At 40.6% G+C, this 15168-nt stretch overlaps 1 protein-coding gene across 3 annotated transcripts in view; it reads right to left on the bottom strand.

Annotated features, from left to right (window-relative positions):
• The window catches only part of cep97 (centrosomal protein 97), a 92910-nt gene that overhangs the window by 34712 nt on the left and 43030 nt on the right, over positions 1 to 15168 (bottom strand). For all 3 annotated transcript variants that reach the window (XM_072260194.1, XM_072260192.1, XM_072260193.1), the window contains 4 exons: positions 9738 to 9839; positions 9065 to 9178; positions 8665 to 8831; positions 84 to 248 (listed from right to left, as the gene is read on the bottom strand). In XM_072260194.1, coding sequence (XP_072116295.1) covers positions 84 to 248; positions 8665 to 8831; positions 9065 to 9178; positions 9738 to 9839 — 548 coding nt within the window. The remainder of the gene's footprint in view (positions 1 to 83; positions 249 to 8664; positions 8832 to 9064; positions 9179 to 9737; positions 9840 to 15168) is intronic.

Here is a 15168-nt window from a genome sequence, read left to right as displayed (position 1 = left end):
AACATTTAAAATTTTGCCATGTAATTTTTGTATTTATCCATTTTAGAACTATGATAATCTACCACAGATACTGTTTTATTTACCTCTGCTTATTTAGAATTTTTTCAAGTTTAGCATCCTCTGCAGATTGCAGTGCTGGAGTTGATGTGAGAGGACAAACTGAAGCCAAATATTGGACCAGCTGCACATGTTGGCCTGGTCGAAATGATCGACCTTTCCCTTGACTGTATAGCCACTCTGCTTTGAGGCTAAAACAAACAAAACAGGTTAATACAGCATATTGAAACACTATTGATCATATTGTTGAGATTTTGAAGCTGCAAAGTATTCAACAAGTAACAGCTAACTGAACAAACAATTTTACCTCTTGCAAAACTTGAAGAAAAATAGCTAATAGCCCATGTTTCAATTCTATGGATAACAGACAGCAAGAATAGGATACGACACAAACTTCAAAATTATTTGGCATCATTCCATTGATCAATGAGGGTTGGACCAATAAGTGGCCTTCTCAGTGACAACTCAGAAAAATTAAAACAAAAGTTAATTCTAAACTTTTTTCAGGAATAGTAGCATTAAGAATCTTTATATATTTCAAGTTACCCTCATCTGCAATATTCTGTAGTATTCCTCCAGTCTACTATCACCTGAAAATATCCACCTTGCCAAGCAGGGTGTTTAGCCCACTGCTCTACTCTCTCTACACCATGATTGTGCGGCTAGGCATAGTTCAAATGCCATCTATAAATTTGCTGATGATACAACTATTACGGGAAGAATCTCAGATGGTGACAAGAGGGCATATGGAGCAAGATATACCAGCTAGTTAAGTGGTGTCATAGCAACAACCTTGCACTCAACATTAGTAAGACCAAAGAGTAAATTGTGGACTATAGAAAGGGTAAGACGAGGGAATACAAACCAATTCTCATAGAAGGATCATAAGTGAAAAGAGTGAGCAATTTCAAGTTCTTGGGTGTCAATATCTCTGAGAACCTAAGCTGGTTCCAACATATGGATGCAGCTACAAAAAGGCAGCAAGACAGCGACTGTATTTCATTAGGAGTCTGAGGAAATTTGGTTTGTCACCTAAAACACTTGAAAACTTCTCCAGGTCTACAGGTGAGCAATCTGACTGGTTGCATCACCGTCTGGTATGTGGGGTGGGGGGTGGAGGGGGCTACCGTACGGGATCGCAGGAAGCTGCAGGAAGTTGTAAACTTACTAGCCTCCATCGCATCCAAGACATCTTCAAGGAGTGGTGCATCAAGGAAGGTGGCATCCACTACACAGGAAATGGCTTTTTAAGATTAGATTCAACTTTATTGTCATTGTGCCAAGTACAGGTACAAAGCCAATGAAATGCATTTAGCATCTGACCAGAAATGCAAAGAATAGTGTTATTTACAAAATAACTGCGAATAAAAAAGGTGCTACAGCACACAAATATAAAAGTACTGAGACAGTACAATACGGATGCAATACTGCTTAGCGCTGTGATGTGAGGTTCAGCAGTGTCACAGTTTCAGGGAAGAAGCTCTTCCTGTGCCTGCTGGTGCGGGAGGAGAGGCTCCTGTAGCACCTACCGGATGGGAAGAGGGTAAAAAGTCCATGGTTAGGGTGAGATGCATCCCTGATAAAGCTTTTTGCCCTGCCCAGGCAGCGTTCTCATTTTTCTCATTGTCACCATCAGAAAGGAGATATGCAAGCCTGAAGGCATACACTCAGGGACAGCTCCATCCCCTCTGCCATCTAATTTTTAAATGGACTTTTTATCCATAAACACCATCTCAATTTCTGTTTTGCACTACTTATTTTAACTACTTAAATAATGCAAAACTTATATACAACTTACTTGTATATACTTACTGTAATTTAGTCATTTTTCTATATTTATCATGTATTGCATTGTACTGCTGCCACAAAGTTAACAGATTTCACAACATATGCCAGTGACAATAAACCCGATTCTGATTCATGTACATAGAAGAATGTTTAGAGGACATCTGTAGTGTATTTAATATTTCTGTAATATTTGAATAATATTGTAAATACATTGTGTGATTAAACATTCTTTGTTAGTTTACATAATTCATTACAGGTTTATTGTTGGGCACGTGGCCAAGTGGTTAAGGTGTTCGTCTAGTGATCTCAAGGTCACTAGTTCGAGCCTCAGCTGTGGCGGCGCGTTTGTGCCCTTGAGCAAGGCACTTAATCACACATTGCTCCAGTCTGTGTGAGGAGTGGCGCCCCACACAGACTTCCAATCTGCGCCTTGTAAGGCATGCAAATGCCCAACGCAGGCCTCTCATGGTCTGAGTCCACGTTCCCTCCCCTTATATGTTAAAAAAAAAAGTGAATGGCATACATCATTACACCACCACATCATGTGTGCACCTCACTAAAGTAAAATGAAGTAGACACTCATCTCTCGGCTCCCGTGTTTGTTTTTCTTCCAATTAGTTTCTGGTGTTACTTGCCACCAGTGTTATGTTTTGTAAGTTTTAAAATGAACCCAAGACGAATACCTAACTGTTGAAGTGCAGTATGTCTTTTCCTTCGCAAGAGGAAAACAAAACCATAACACTTTTTAGTTCGCCAAGGGTCAGAGACTGTAGAATTTTTTCTTTAAAAAGCAGAAAACGGACAAAATTCATGGGCTCATAGAGTGAGTAGCAAGTGATAATTATCATAAATAAAATAAAAAGCTGAAAAGGCTGGCTACATTGGAAATGAAGACATGTTTGATTGCACAACAAATAACTGGGATATGTATACTGAACAAATTGAGCAGTATTTTAAAGCAAATGGAATAGCTGATGAGTGCTAGTTTTGCTGAGTGCAATTGGCAGCAGAGCATATAGTTTGCTTAGGAGCTTAATTGCTCCAGCTGAAATGAGCTTGCTGACATTATGAACAAATGCAGGAACATTTAGAACAAAAACCATTGTTGATTGCAGAACACTTCAGGTTTCATAAGCGGAGTCAAAAAGAAAGGGAGTCCATTTCAGCTCGTGTGGCTGAATCGAAGAAATTGTCTGAGCATTGTCAGTTCAGTGCTGGGCTTAATGATGGATTGAGAGATCATTTAGTTTGTGGAATCTCACAAAAAAGCATTCAAAAATGGCTCTTAACTGAAGCACAAATATTTAAAAGAGCAGTTAAAATTGTTGTATCAATGGAAATAGCAGTCAGACGTAAGTAAGTTGTAGTCAGGAATTAAAGTAAGCGTGAGCAAAACTGCAATGTCTAAACAGAAACTTGCCTAACTGAACAATTGTATTACCATTGTGGCAGGGGCTCACATACACTAGACCAATGCAGATTTAAAAGCAAAACTTGCAGAAAATGCAACATAGTAGGACACATACAAAGAGTATGTCAGGCAGACAAAAATAAATGGACTTCACAGGAAAGAGAAAAAGAAAAGAAAAATCATACTGTAGTTTCAAAAAGAGGATACTGTTGATGAAAAACCTGGTAACAATGAGAACAATGCAGGACTCAGAAGCCTGAGTTTTACAATGTGAAAACTAACAAAAGCCAAGCAAAATGGTTTACATGAGAAGCAAATGGCAAATGAATTAAAATGGAATTCAACATTAGCTCAGCTAATTCAGTCATTCCACAAATGAGTTTGAATGACATTTCAAAAGATACTGAACTGAAGCCTGTAGATATCTACCTGAGACTTACCCTGGAGAAAAGATAACCCCTGTCAGAATAACAATCATAACAGTGAAATACAACAACCAACAAGCCGCAATGGTATGTGGTAAACACAGGAGAGAAAGCATTGTTGGGCCATGATTGGATATCCATACACAATTTGCATGGCACATACCCTGCAAAAGAGTCAACGGAAAGCAAATTAGTCAGAGGCTTTTTCCCAGGGCTGAAATGGTTGCCACAAGAGGACACAGGTTTAAGGTGCTGGGGAGTAGGTACAGAGGAGAAGTCAGGGGTAAGTTTTTTACTCAGAGAGTGGTGAGTGCGTGGAATGGGTTGCCGGCAATGGTGGTGGAGGATGATAAGATAGGGCCTTTTAAGAGACATTTAGATAGGTCTATGTTTCTATATAAAAAAAAGGTGCTGGATGACACCACAGCAGTGTTCAAGGATGGCAGTGGAACACTCAAACATATTAAGGTAAAACAGTTTTAAATGAAACTGCCACACCAAAGTTTTACAAATACCATTCAGTTCCTTATAACACCTGTGATAAAGCAGCCAGTGAGCTAGATTCACATGGAAGCTAAAGGGATTCTTTCCAAAGTTGAGTCAAACCCAGTGCTCCCAGTAGCAAAGAAGAATGGGCTGTCAAGATCTGTGGTGATTTTAAGGTCACCATCAGCCTAGTACTATTAAGTCAATACTCTCTGCCCAGGATAAAGCGCATCTTTGCAAACCTTTCTGGAGGGAAACATTTCAGCAAAGTGGACTTAGCTGAGGCCTACCTACTGAAGGACCTGGAAGAAAAATCCAAAGTGTATAAACTATAAACACTCACAAAGGGCTTTATCGCTATAACAGCTTATTTCTGGAATTAGCATCTGCACCTGCACTCCAGCAGAAAGCTATGGACCAGGTGCTCCAAGGTTGCCCAGGCACTCAGCGGATGGCATCATTACTACCAGTAAGGATGACAAAGAACATTTCCAAAATCTCAGGACAGTATAAAAATGATTAGAAGATTATGAGATCAGAGCACAAAACAAGTGTTAATTCTTTAAACCAAGCATCACTTACTATGGTCATACGATTGATGCACAAGGATTCCACAAGTATGCTGAAAAAATTCAAGTGGTGGTGAATGCCCCAAGACCAAAGGAATTGTCAAAGTTGCAGTCTTTTTTAGGATTTCTCAATTAGAATAACAGGTTCCTGTCAAACTTGACTACTGCGCTGCACCTCTTGAACTCATTACTACAGATTAGGAAGAAATGGCAATGGACAAAGCAGTGTGAGGTGGCTTTCCAAAAGACAAAGGAAATAGTGACATTAGACACTGTACTCACACATTTTGGTCTATGTCGTTTGGTGAAGCTTACCTATGAAGCCTCACCTTATGGTATCGGTGCAGTCACGTCACATGTTATGAATGATGGAAATGAACACCCCAAAGCTTTTGCATAATGTTCCCTTGACACTGCAAAGAAAAATTATACACAGATTGACAGAGGGGCCTCGAGTCTGGTTTGGGATGCAAAATGTTTCAACAAGTACTTGTAGGAGAGAAAGTTTACCCTTGTTACTGATCATCAACCACTCATGTCCATTTTCAATCAACAGACTGGTGTTCCACTAACAGCAGCTGCTTGATTGCAGAGATGGGCTCTGCCTTCTTGGAGTACATATTTACAAGATTGAATTCAAGAGGACAACTAATTATGGAAATTCTAATGGATTGTCCCATTAACCCTTGGCAAAGGAAATACCTGAAAAATTTACCAAAGTGGACACTCCTCTTGATGCATTCTCCCTAATAAAAATCAAGTCTCCGGATTATAGCAGAGATGACCCAAAGGGAAACCAAAAAAGACCCCACACAGTCTTAGGTCTACATGGCAACCCAAAATGGCTGGAATGTGCAGCAGAAATTCCAGATCCCCCATTTTTACCAGTGCCAGGATGAACTTGCCCTTGCTGGACATTTTGTTATGTGGGGATTAAAAATTGTTGTGCTATCCAAGCTGAGCGCTAAAGTGTTGGTGGTCATCTAAGAATGGTCAAAATGAAAGTGTTGGCTTATAGCTTTGCCTGGTGGCTGGGATAGCGTAGCAGATCAAGCAGCTCGCCATGCACTGTTCAGGATGCCAACATGTCACGAAGATGTCAAAAAGCAGCACCTCTCCATTCCTGGGAATAGCCTGCATTCCCCTGGCAGAGGATTCATGTGGATTTTGCCAGACCATTCATGGGCACAAATGTCTTGGTTGTAGTGGTTGCAGCTACAAAGTGGCCAGAACTGTTTCCGATAGCCGCCACTGCTGATGTGTGAAGAAGCCTCTTCTTCAGGGTTGGCATCCCAGAACACTTAGTCAGTGACAATGAACTACAGTTCATTGCAAAATGGTTTCAGTCATTCCTGAAAATGAATGGAATAAGACATATTATCTCCACACTGTACCACTCTGCTACAAATGGCTTGGTGGGAAAGGTTTGTCCAGAGTCTAAAGAACATACTGCAAGCAGTAACAGCAGAACAGACTACACTAACACTGAATCAGAAGCTTGCCAATTTCCTCGCATATCGCAATTCAGCACACTCCGAAACCAACAACTCACCAGTTATATTGTTCCGGGGTCGTCACTTGTGCTTACACTTGGACTTGCTGAAACCCAGTCTCAGGAGGAGTACGTAGGACAAGCAACTGAGACAAATTGAACAAGGAGTTTCGAAGTTTCACTCCTGGACAAGCGGTTCTGGCAAGGGACTACAGAGGTAATCAAAAATAGGTACTTGGAAAGATTAAGGACAGAACTGGGCCACTCTCCCACACGATGGAGATTGTGTCTTCTCTAAACGACATCAGACGCATCGATCAGTTGAGGAGAGTAGAGTCAATTGTTAGAGAAGAAAGGTGTCCAGAGCTGTCAGAACCACTTCCTTCAGTCCCAGAGTCAACTCCTACAACCATCATGGAGGAGGACCCAGAACCAGGTTGTTTCACAGCCACAAGTTTCACCTGCCAAACAGAATGCCCCCCCCCACACCGTCAGAAAGATGTTATCCCTGAAGAGTAAAGCATCCTTCACAATGTTAAATCTTTAGGCCTGAATGGGATGATTTAAAATTTTCTATGCTGTGGATTCTATATTGAGTGGGTGTTCATAGCTACACAGGGAGGAGTGTAGAGTATTTAATATTTCAGTAATATTTGAGGAATATTGTAACTATTATTTGATTAAGCATTCTTTGTTTACATAATTCATTACAGGTTATATGTAAGTCGTAGGTATATGAATGGCATATGTCATTACGCCATGTCAAAGTAAAACAAAGTAGACATGCATCTCCCAGCTCCCATGTTTCTGTTTCGATTAGTTTCTGGGGTTACAAAACATAACAAGGCAAATGTACCAAGGAGCACTCAAAAGCCCATTTTACATGTGATACACTTCCTTTCGAAAATTTCTCTTCATCCTTTGGTCCCATTCATGTAGAAGATAAATATACTTGCATTCATACCAGAAGATAAATATAACTATGAAATTATAAATTTATTAATAATTCAGCAATGCCAATTACATAGAAGTCTTCATCATTTTCATTTAACCTGTTAAATGGATTTCAGTCAAGTTGGTTAAAGAGTGACAATGGGTACCCATTCTTGGATGCAGACATTGAAGTTCCCAGCTAGAGTACATTTTGTGCCCTTGCTGTTTTCAGTGCTTCTTCTGAATTGGAGGAGCACTGATTCTTCAGTGGGGGGAAAATGTTCAGTGATGAGCTGAACTTCAATTATGAGACTTCATATGACTAGGGCTCCAAGGGTTGCTCCTTTCTACCTGAAAACTACAGTGCTGCAGAGACATAATGTTCCCAAGGATTACAATGGAAGAGACTGGCACTTTGTCTGTCACAACAACCACATCAGGCTGTTACTCAACTTAGTAACAGAGTAGTTGATATTTATGAGGACTTTGCACGAATAGATTTTTCTGAGTACCTTGCAAGGTCAACAGGGATAGGAACAACTATAGTCTTTGATATAAATCCAATCTGGACTTTAGCTCTACTTTACACTCTAACAATACTCATAAATAATGAATTTGATGGTTCTGAATTAATTTGAAATGAGTCAAAATCTTTAACATGAAATGCTTTTTAAAAATGACATACAGTGGCCACTTTATTAGGTACACCTGTACACCTGCTTATTAATGCAAATATCTAATCAGTCAATCAAGTGCAGGAACTCAATGCATAAAAGCATGCAGACATTGTCAAGAGGTTCAGTTGTTTTTCAGACCAAACAGCAAAATGGAGAAGAAATGTCATCTAAATGACTTTGAACATGAAATGATTGTTGGTGCCAGAAGGGGTGGTTTGAGTATCTCAAAAACTGCTGTGATTTTCACCCACAACAGTCTTTAAAGTTTACAGCAAATGCTGCTGATAAAACAAAAATAATCCAGTGACCTGCAGCTTTGTGGGTGAAAATGCTTTGTTAACGTGGGAGGTCAGAGGAGAATGGGAAAACTGGTTCAACCTGACAGGAAGGGAACAGCAACTCAAATACAACAGTGGTGTGCAGAGGAGCATCTCTGAATGCACAATCCATCAAACCTTGAAGTGGATAGGCTACAGTAGCAGAAGACCACAAACATAAACCCTATGGCCACTTTATTTGGTACAGTAAGTACCTATTAAAGTGGTCACTGAATGTATATCTGGGGGTTCATTGGAGTTAAGAAATTTTGTTGGAAGTCAACAATCTACTAATTTAATTTACCAATTTACGTTGCATGAAATTATTCATTACGAAATTCAAGAATAACTGATACAGTATTGGCATTAAAATATTTAATTCCTTACTACTAGTATTCTTTTGCACAAAGTTAATATAGAAAACACTCCAGTATTCAAAAATTGTCATAACTAAAGCAACACCTTGTATAAGTTATGAAAAAAAATCAAATTACTTGAAAACTATTTACCTTTCTTTCTGTGAGATCACATAACCATCTAAAATCCGTAGGGTTAAACACCAACTGACAATATAAGGTCTGTAGTCAAATCCAGGAAGGGAAGGTGTTGCCATGACACAAGGGTTATTCATGATTGACAGCTGCTCCATTTCATGAAGGAACCCCAGGTAGGAAACCTATCATACAACATCACATGTGATTTAAGGCAAGGAGAAAACAATTGCAATGTGAAGTGATACTTGAAAGACCAGGAAATGTATTTTATTGTTCCTAAAGTTATTGTAAGTTATTTCTGAAAAGTAAACAGATATTTGCTGTGAACATTACAGTTACAAATAGATTAATTCCATAAGACTTGAAGAATAGCTCTTCTTGCATTGTTACTTTAATGATATCAAGTATGATGTACCTCATTCAGATCTCTTATTTCATTCTCTGCAAGGGATAGAATGTTTAACTCTGGAGGAAGGTGATTGGAAGTAGAACGGAGTGTAGTGATAGTATTTCCATGCAAAAGTAAAACCTGTTGAGCAAAATATATTTTAAGAGTGAAAATTTTCTTGACATAGCTCTACACCATAACTTCTTGCAAACTGAAATGCATCAATTGCCTTTGCTCTAGCTATCGAAAATAAATTACATTTTATTTTGAAGTAATAAATATATAAGTGCTCAAAATTTGAGCTGGGCATCTCCTTAGTAGTATGGTTTATTGACAAACGCACTTTCAGGTCTGCCTCTCAACCTGACGGCAGGGTGCTCAATCCACCCCAACAAAAACCAGAGGTGGATGAGTTGGGCTTGAATTTGTGAATTCCCCACCTGCTCTCCAGGTGCTCTGTTTAATTATGACTACGTCCAAATCAAACATAAAAATTATACATGGCTCATTTACTAGGTATGGCACCTTTGACTGACAGGTTGTTTTAAAAATGAAAACCACTACCTTCAATAGCAGGTCACAAAGGGCATCCAGAATCGCACTATATTGTATTTCACAATCCGAGGAAAAGTGGAGAACAACACGTAATGATCGGAACATATTTTTAAACATCTAATGGAGAATTGCATACACAATTTACCTTTAGAGACAGTAGTTTTGATAGGTCACCAATCAGGGAAATGTTGTTGTCTGATAAGTCCAAATGCCGAAGACATAAACAGCTATTCACAGCATCCACAGTCTGCAAGAAGAACAAATCCTTGATTATGGAGAAGGATTTTGAATCTCCATTAAGAAAATTGATGAAAGTAGTGCTATAGGCATGATTTACATGAACTTCAGTAAGGTTTTTGACATGGTCCAATGTTAGGTTGGTCCTTTAGGTTAAAGCATGTGAAATCCAAGGTACATTGGCAAATAGGATTTAAAAGTGGCTCAGTGGGAAGAGATAGAATAGTTGTGAATGAGCATTTTTGTGACTTGAAGTATGCCACAAGTGCTGTGTCACAAAGGTCAGTGCTGGGGCATTTGCTGTTTGCAATATTTGGTCAATTTAGTAAGTTCACAGACAAACATGAAAATTGGTGAGAGAGGTTGCAAAAGAAGCCTTTAAAGGATATAGCAGGACATAGGTCAGCTGGGAAGTAGGGCAGGGTGGAGGAAGATGGATCTTAATCCAGACATATGAAGTAATATACTTTGTGAGGTCAAATTCTGTTAAGACATCAGAGTAAACAGCAGGGACACCAGGAGTTTTGGCCCTTGTGATGCAGGTCAAAAGCTCGCGGAAAGTGGTGACAATGCAGTAGAGAAGGCTTTTGGTATGCATGTCTGCATTGCGTATAAGACTTAGAACATCATGTTACAGCTGTTAAATTAGACTACAGAGTATTGTGCAGTTCTGGTCACCATGCTATAGGAAGAATGTAGTAGCAATGGAGAGAGTGCAGTAGAGATTCACTGGGATATTGCCCAGAGTGGAGAGATTGGACAGACTGGATCTATTTTCACTGGATGCTGAGGAGTGATATTATATACATTTTCATGGTCAGCACGAATCAGAATCAGGCTTAGTATCACTATCATATGTGATAAAAATTGTTGTTTTGCACCAGCAATACATTGCAATACATAATAAAACAAATTACAATAATATATATTTAAAACTTAACTTAAATAAGTAGTGCAGAAAGAGTGCAACAAAAAAAAAATGAGATAGTGAGCATGGTTTCATTGCCCATTCAGAAATCTGATGACAGAGGTGAAGAAGCTATTCCTGCAATGTTGAGTTCTGTCTTTAGGCTCCTGCACCTCTTCCTTGAAGGTAGCAATGAGAAGAGGGCATGTCCTAGGTGATGGGAGTCCCTAACGATGGATGCCGCGTTCCTGAGTCATCACCTTTTGAAGGTGAATTTGATGCTGGGAAGGCTAGTGCCCATAATGGAACTGGTGAGTTTACAACTTTCTGCAGCTTTTTCTGAATGTGCAGTGGCCCCCTCCTTACCAGACTTTGATGCAAACAGGTAAAATACTCTCCAATGTACACCTGCAGAAATTTGTGATAGTCTTTGGTGACGTGCCAAGTTTTGTCAGGCTCCTAATGAAATATAGCCACTATCATGACTTCTTTGTAATTGCAGCAATACATTGGACCCAGAATAGATCTTCAGAGATGTTGACATTCAGGGACTTGAAACTGCTCACCCTTTCCACTGCTGATCCCTCAATGGGGACTGGTGTGTCTTCCCTCAACTTCCCCTTCTTGAAGTCCTTGGTCTTACTGACATTGACTGCAAAGTTGTCATTGTGACACCAATCAACCACTTGATCTATCTTGCTCCTGTATGCCTCCTCAACAACATCTGAAAATCTACCAACAATAGTTGTGTAATCAGCACATTTATAGATGCCGTTTGAGATCTGCCTCGCCACACAGGGCTTAGAGCAGTGGGCTAAGCACACATCCTTCAAGGGTGCCAGTGTTGATCGTCAGCAAGGAGATGTTATTTCCAATCCACACTGACTGTGGTCTCCCAGTGAGGAAGTCAAGGATGCAGTTGGAAAGAGGTACAGAGGCCCAGGTTTTATAGTCTCTTGATTAGAACTGAGGGTATAATTGTGTTGAATGTTGAGTTGTAATCAATAAACAGCAAGCTGACATAGGTATTAGGCGGGAGGAGTGAAAGCAGTGTGCCGCACGTGCGCAGCCCTCCAGTGAAAAATGATATTGTATCCGTTAAATAGGGGCCGTGGACAATTCTGATTTGATGGAGACAGCCGTGAAAGCACAGAGGAACATCTGGAAAAATTTCTGAAACGCTCGTTCACTGCTGTCGTTACTGCGTGGTCGGGAATCTTCCTGAGGGAAGGCCTCAAAATCCCCGGTCTTGTCTGCTGTTGGCGACTGAGATGGAAATCGAATCACTCGGATAGAGATGGCGCTCAGTACTCGGTGTCGGAGAGCTGATCAGAGCTCAGTGTTTTTGGATGACTCAGAGTCGGACCGTGGTTGGGTATGGCAGGGAGAGTTTTTCTTCCTTCTCCCGTCTGCGTGAGATGTGGGACATTTGAGAGACTTTGAACTTTTACTGTGCTCATGGACTTCTTCATCAAGTTATGGCATTGTTGCACTATTGTAACTATATGTTATAATTATGTAGTTTTGTTAGTTTTCTTCAGTCTTGGTCTGTCCTGTGTTTTGTGATATCACACCAGAGGAAATATTGTATCATTTCTTAATGCATGCATTACTGAATGACAATAAAAGAGGACTGCGTGTCTTCATAATCTAATCTATTACTATTGTCCAGGTAATCCAAGGCTGAGTGAGGAGTCAGTGATATTGCATCTGCTGTAGACCCACTGTGGTGATAAGCAAATTGCAGCTGGTCCAGGTCCTTTCTTGTGCAGGAGTTAATTCTAGCCACGACCAGCCTTTTGAAACCCTTTACAGTAGATGTGAATGCAATTGGGCGACAGTCATTGAGGCACCTCATCCTGCTCTTCTTGAGCACTGGTATTATTTTGAAGCAGGTGGGAACCTCCAACTGCAGCAGTAAGACTGAAGATGTCCTTTAACACCCTCACCAGTTAGTTGGTGCAGGTTTTCAATTCTCTAACAGGTACACCACCCCTTTATTCTCTGCCGATACACCAGGAGTAGGAGTACAGCCAGATGATTGGACTTTCCAAAGAGAGGGCAGGAGAGGGCATAAGATGGCATATTAGATGAATTGATGGCAGTATAACAGTGGTCAAGTGTACTGGCTCCTCTGGTTTCACAGGCGATATGGTCATGGCAGTTGTTCAAATAATTCTTCAAGCTGGCTTGTATGAAATCCCCACAATGATAGGGGAGGCATCTGGGTTTGCTGTTTTGTGACCACTGATCATAGTGCTCAGCTTTTCCAGTGCCTGCCTGATGTTGGTTTGAGATAGAAGGTACACCACTACCAGGATTATGGCAGAAAATTCCCTCAGCAGATAAAATAGATGACATTTGACCGTTAGATGTACAGGTCGGGTGAGTAGGACTGATACAGTGCTGCCATGACTACCCTGATGTCCCTTAGGTACCACAATCTTGTTCTGAGGTCTTCAATTTTATTTTCCAAAGAATGTACACTCACCAGCAGAATAGTCGAGAGTTGGGGGGGAGGGGGGGGAGAAATCTAAGAACCCGGAGGTTCAATCTTACCTATAAATCGACTCATTTTAAATGCTTCCGTTTTCTTAAATGGGAACTGCACTCACGACCCAAGACTGCAGTCCGGGATCTGCCAATATTGCTACATTTGAGCAATGATAAAGTTTTTTTTAAATGATCTTAAGACAATGTTCCTTAATGAAGTACCCATAGCTGTGACTGTATTTCAGTTGTAGTTGTCCAAAACAGAAATATTTGATAATTCCCATCAGAGCTGCATGCAAAGAATTGCCACTTACTTATCTGCACCATCTTATCTCAGACTTGTATCATTTTGTCTCACAAACAAGATAAGCTGAAAGGATCTTAATTTGCCCTGTATAATTCTATGATTTTCATCAGCAAAGATAAAGGTAGAATGTGGGTAAAGGTCAAATATATGTCAAACCCCAATTTCAGTAGGATATAACATCGGGTAAGGATGATTATAACAGAAAGAATACCCCTTCTAGGCCAAGTCCAAATGGGTTAATGGGGCAGTCACCAGCACATTATGTTTCTTTAACTGTGAAATGTGTTGCTAATGGCAAAGTTCAATGAATATATGAACAGAATAATAAAAACCGACAAAATGGTAACAGGTAGGAACAGCATGTGCTATCATAGATAGAAACATAGAAAACCTACAGCACAATACAGGCCCTTCGGCCCACAATGCTGTGCCAAACATGTACTTACTTTAGAAATCATCTAGGGTTACCCATAGCCCTCTATTTTTCTAAGCTCCATGTACCTATCCAGGAGTCTCTTAAAAGACCCTATCATATCTGCCTCCACCACCGTTGCCGGCAGCCCACTCCACACTCCACATAAAAAACTTACCCCTGACATCTCCTCTGTACCTACTTCCAAGCACCTTAAAACTGTGCTCTCTCTTGTTAGCCATTTCAGCCCTGAGAAAAAGCCTCTGATTATCCACACAATCAAGGCCTCTCATCATCTTAAACCCCTCTATCAGGTCACCTCTTATCGTCCGCCACTCCAAGGAGAAAAGGCCGAGTTCGCTCAACCAATTCTCATAAGCCATGTTCCCAATCCAGGCAACATCTATCTATCTATATACTACTAAAACTCTCATGCTCTGTCTGTCTGTCTGTCTGTCACCTCCAATTAGCACAAACGGTACATTACAGCGGCACTTTTTTTGGCTAAATCTAGTTAAAACTAACTTACAGAATGCAGGCAAAGTTCAGGGTTATACATTTGTATAAAATTGCTCATTCGCCAAAAATCAACAGTCTCCATTTCAACCTGTGAGCCAATCTGCCATCATGGAAATCGGGACGCGACAGCCCGACGCATGCGCACGGCCAGCCTCAGCAGCGACACCTACCAGAGCAAAAGGGCAGGGCAGCTCTATTTCGAGGGGTCACATTCTGCTAATCACCATCAGCATGTGTAGGATTGGGACAAATCTAACTGCCACCCATCAATAAGAGATAATTAAATCTTATTGTAATGACGTACTCCGAGACACCCATAAAACCCTTTGCTACAGTCAAAGGACAGCGGTGACTATATCACGTCCATTTAGGAGAGCGCCAACCACATCATCAAGAATAATCAGCATCCTTTGGTGTTACTGCTTCATATCTTCTATCCAGCATTAGGGTAAAAAAAATGGTCAGCCTAATTATGCCACGTGGAAAAGGAAGGGGGACATTATGGTCAAGAGATGACGCCAAACATCGGCGGGAAGTGGCAAGGAGAGGGACAGAACAAGAATCGGATGAGGCCAGGGCCGCATGACTCCAGGATCAAAGAGTCAGGACAAAAAAGATGAGAGAAGAAGAGACAGTGGAGGAGAGGCATGCACGTCTCCAGGATCAGAGACAAACAACAAACAGCAGAAGAGATGAAGAGA

The sequence above is a fragment of the Mobula birostris genome, chromosome 6 (assembly GCF_030028105.1).
Source record: "Mobula birostris isolate sMobBir1 chromosome 6, sMobBir1.hap1, whole genome shotgun sequence".
NCBI classification, from domain to species: Eukaryota; Metazoa; Chordata; class Chondrichthyes; order Myliobatiformes; family Myliobatidae; genus Mobula; species Mobula birostris.
The sequence above is the reverse complement of the archived record's forward strand: the minus strand, read 5'-3'. Positions and strand labels throughout refer to the sequence as shown.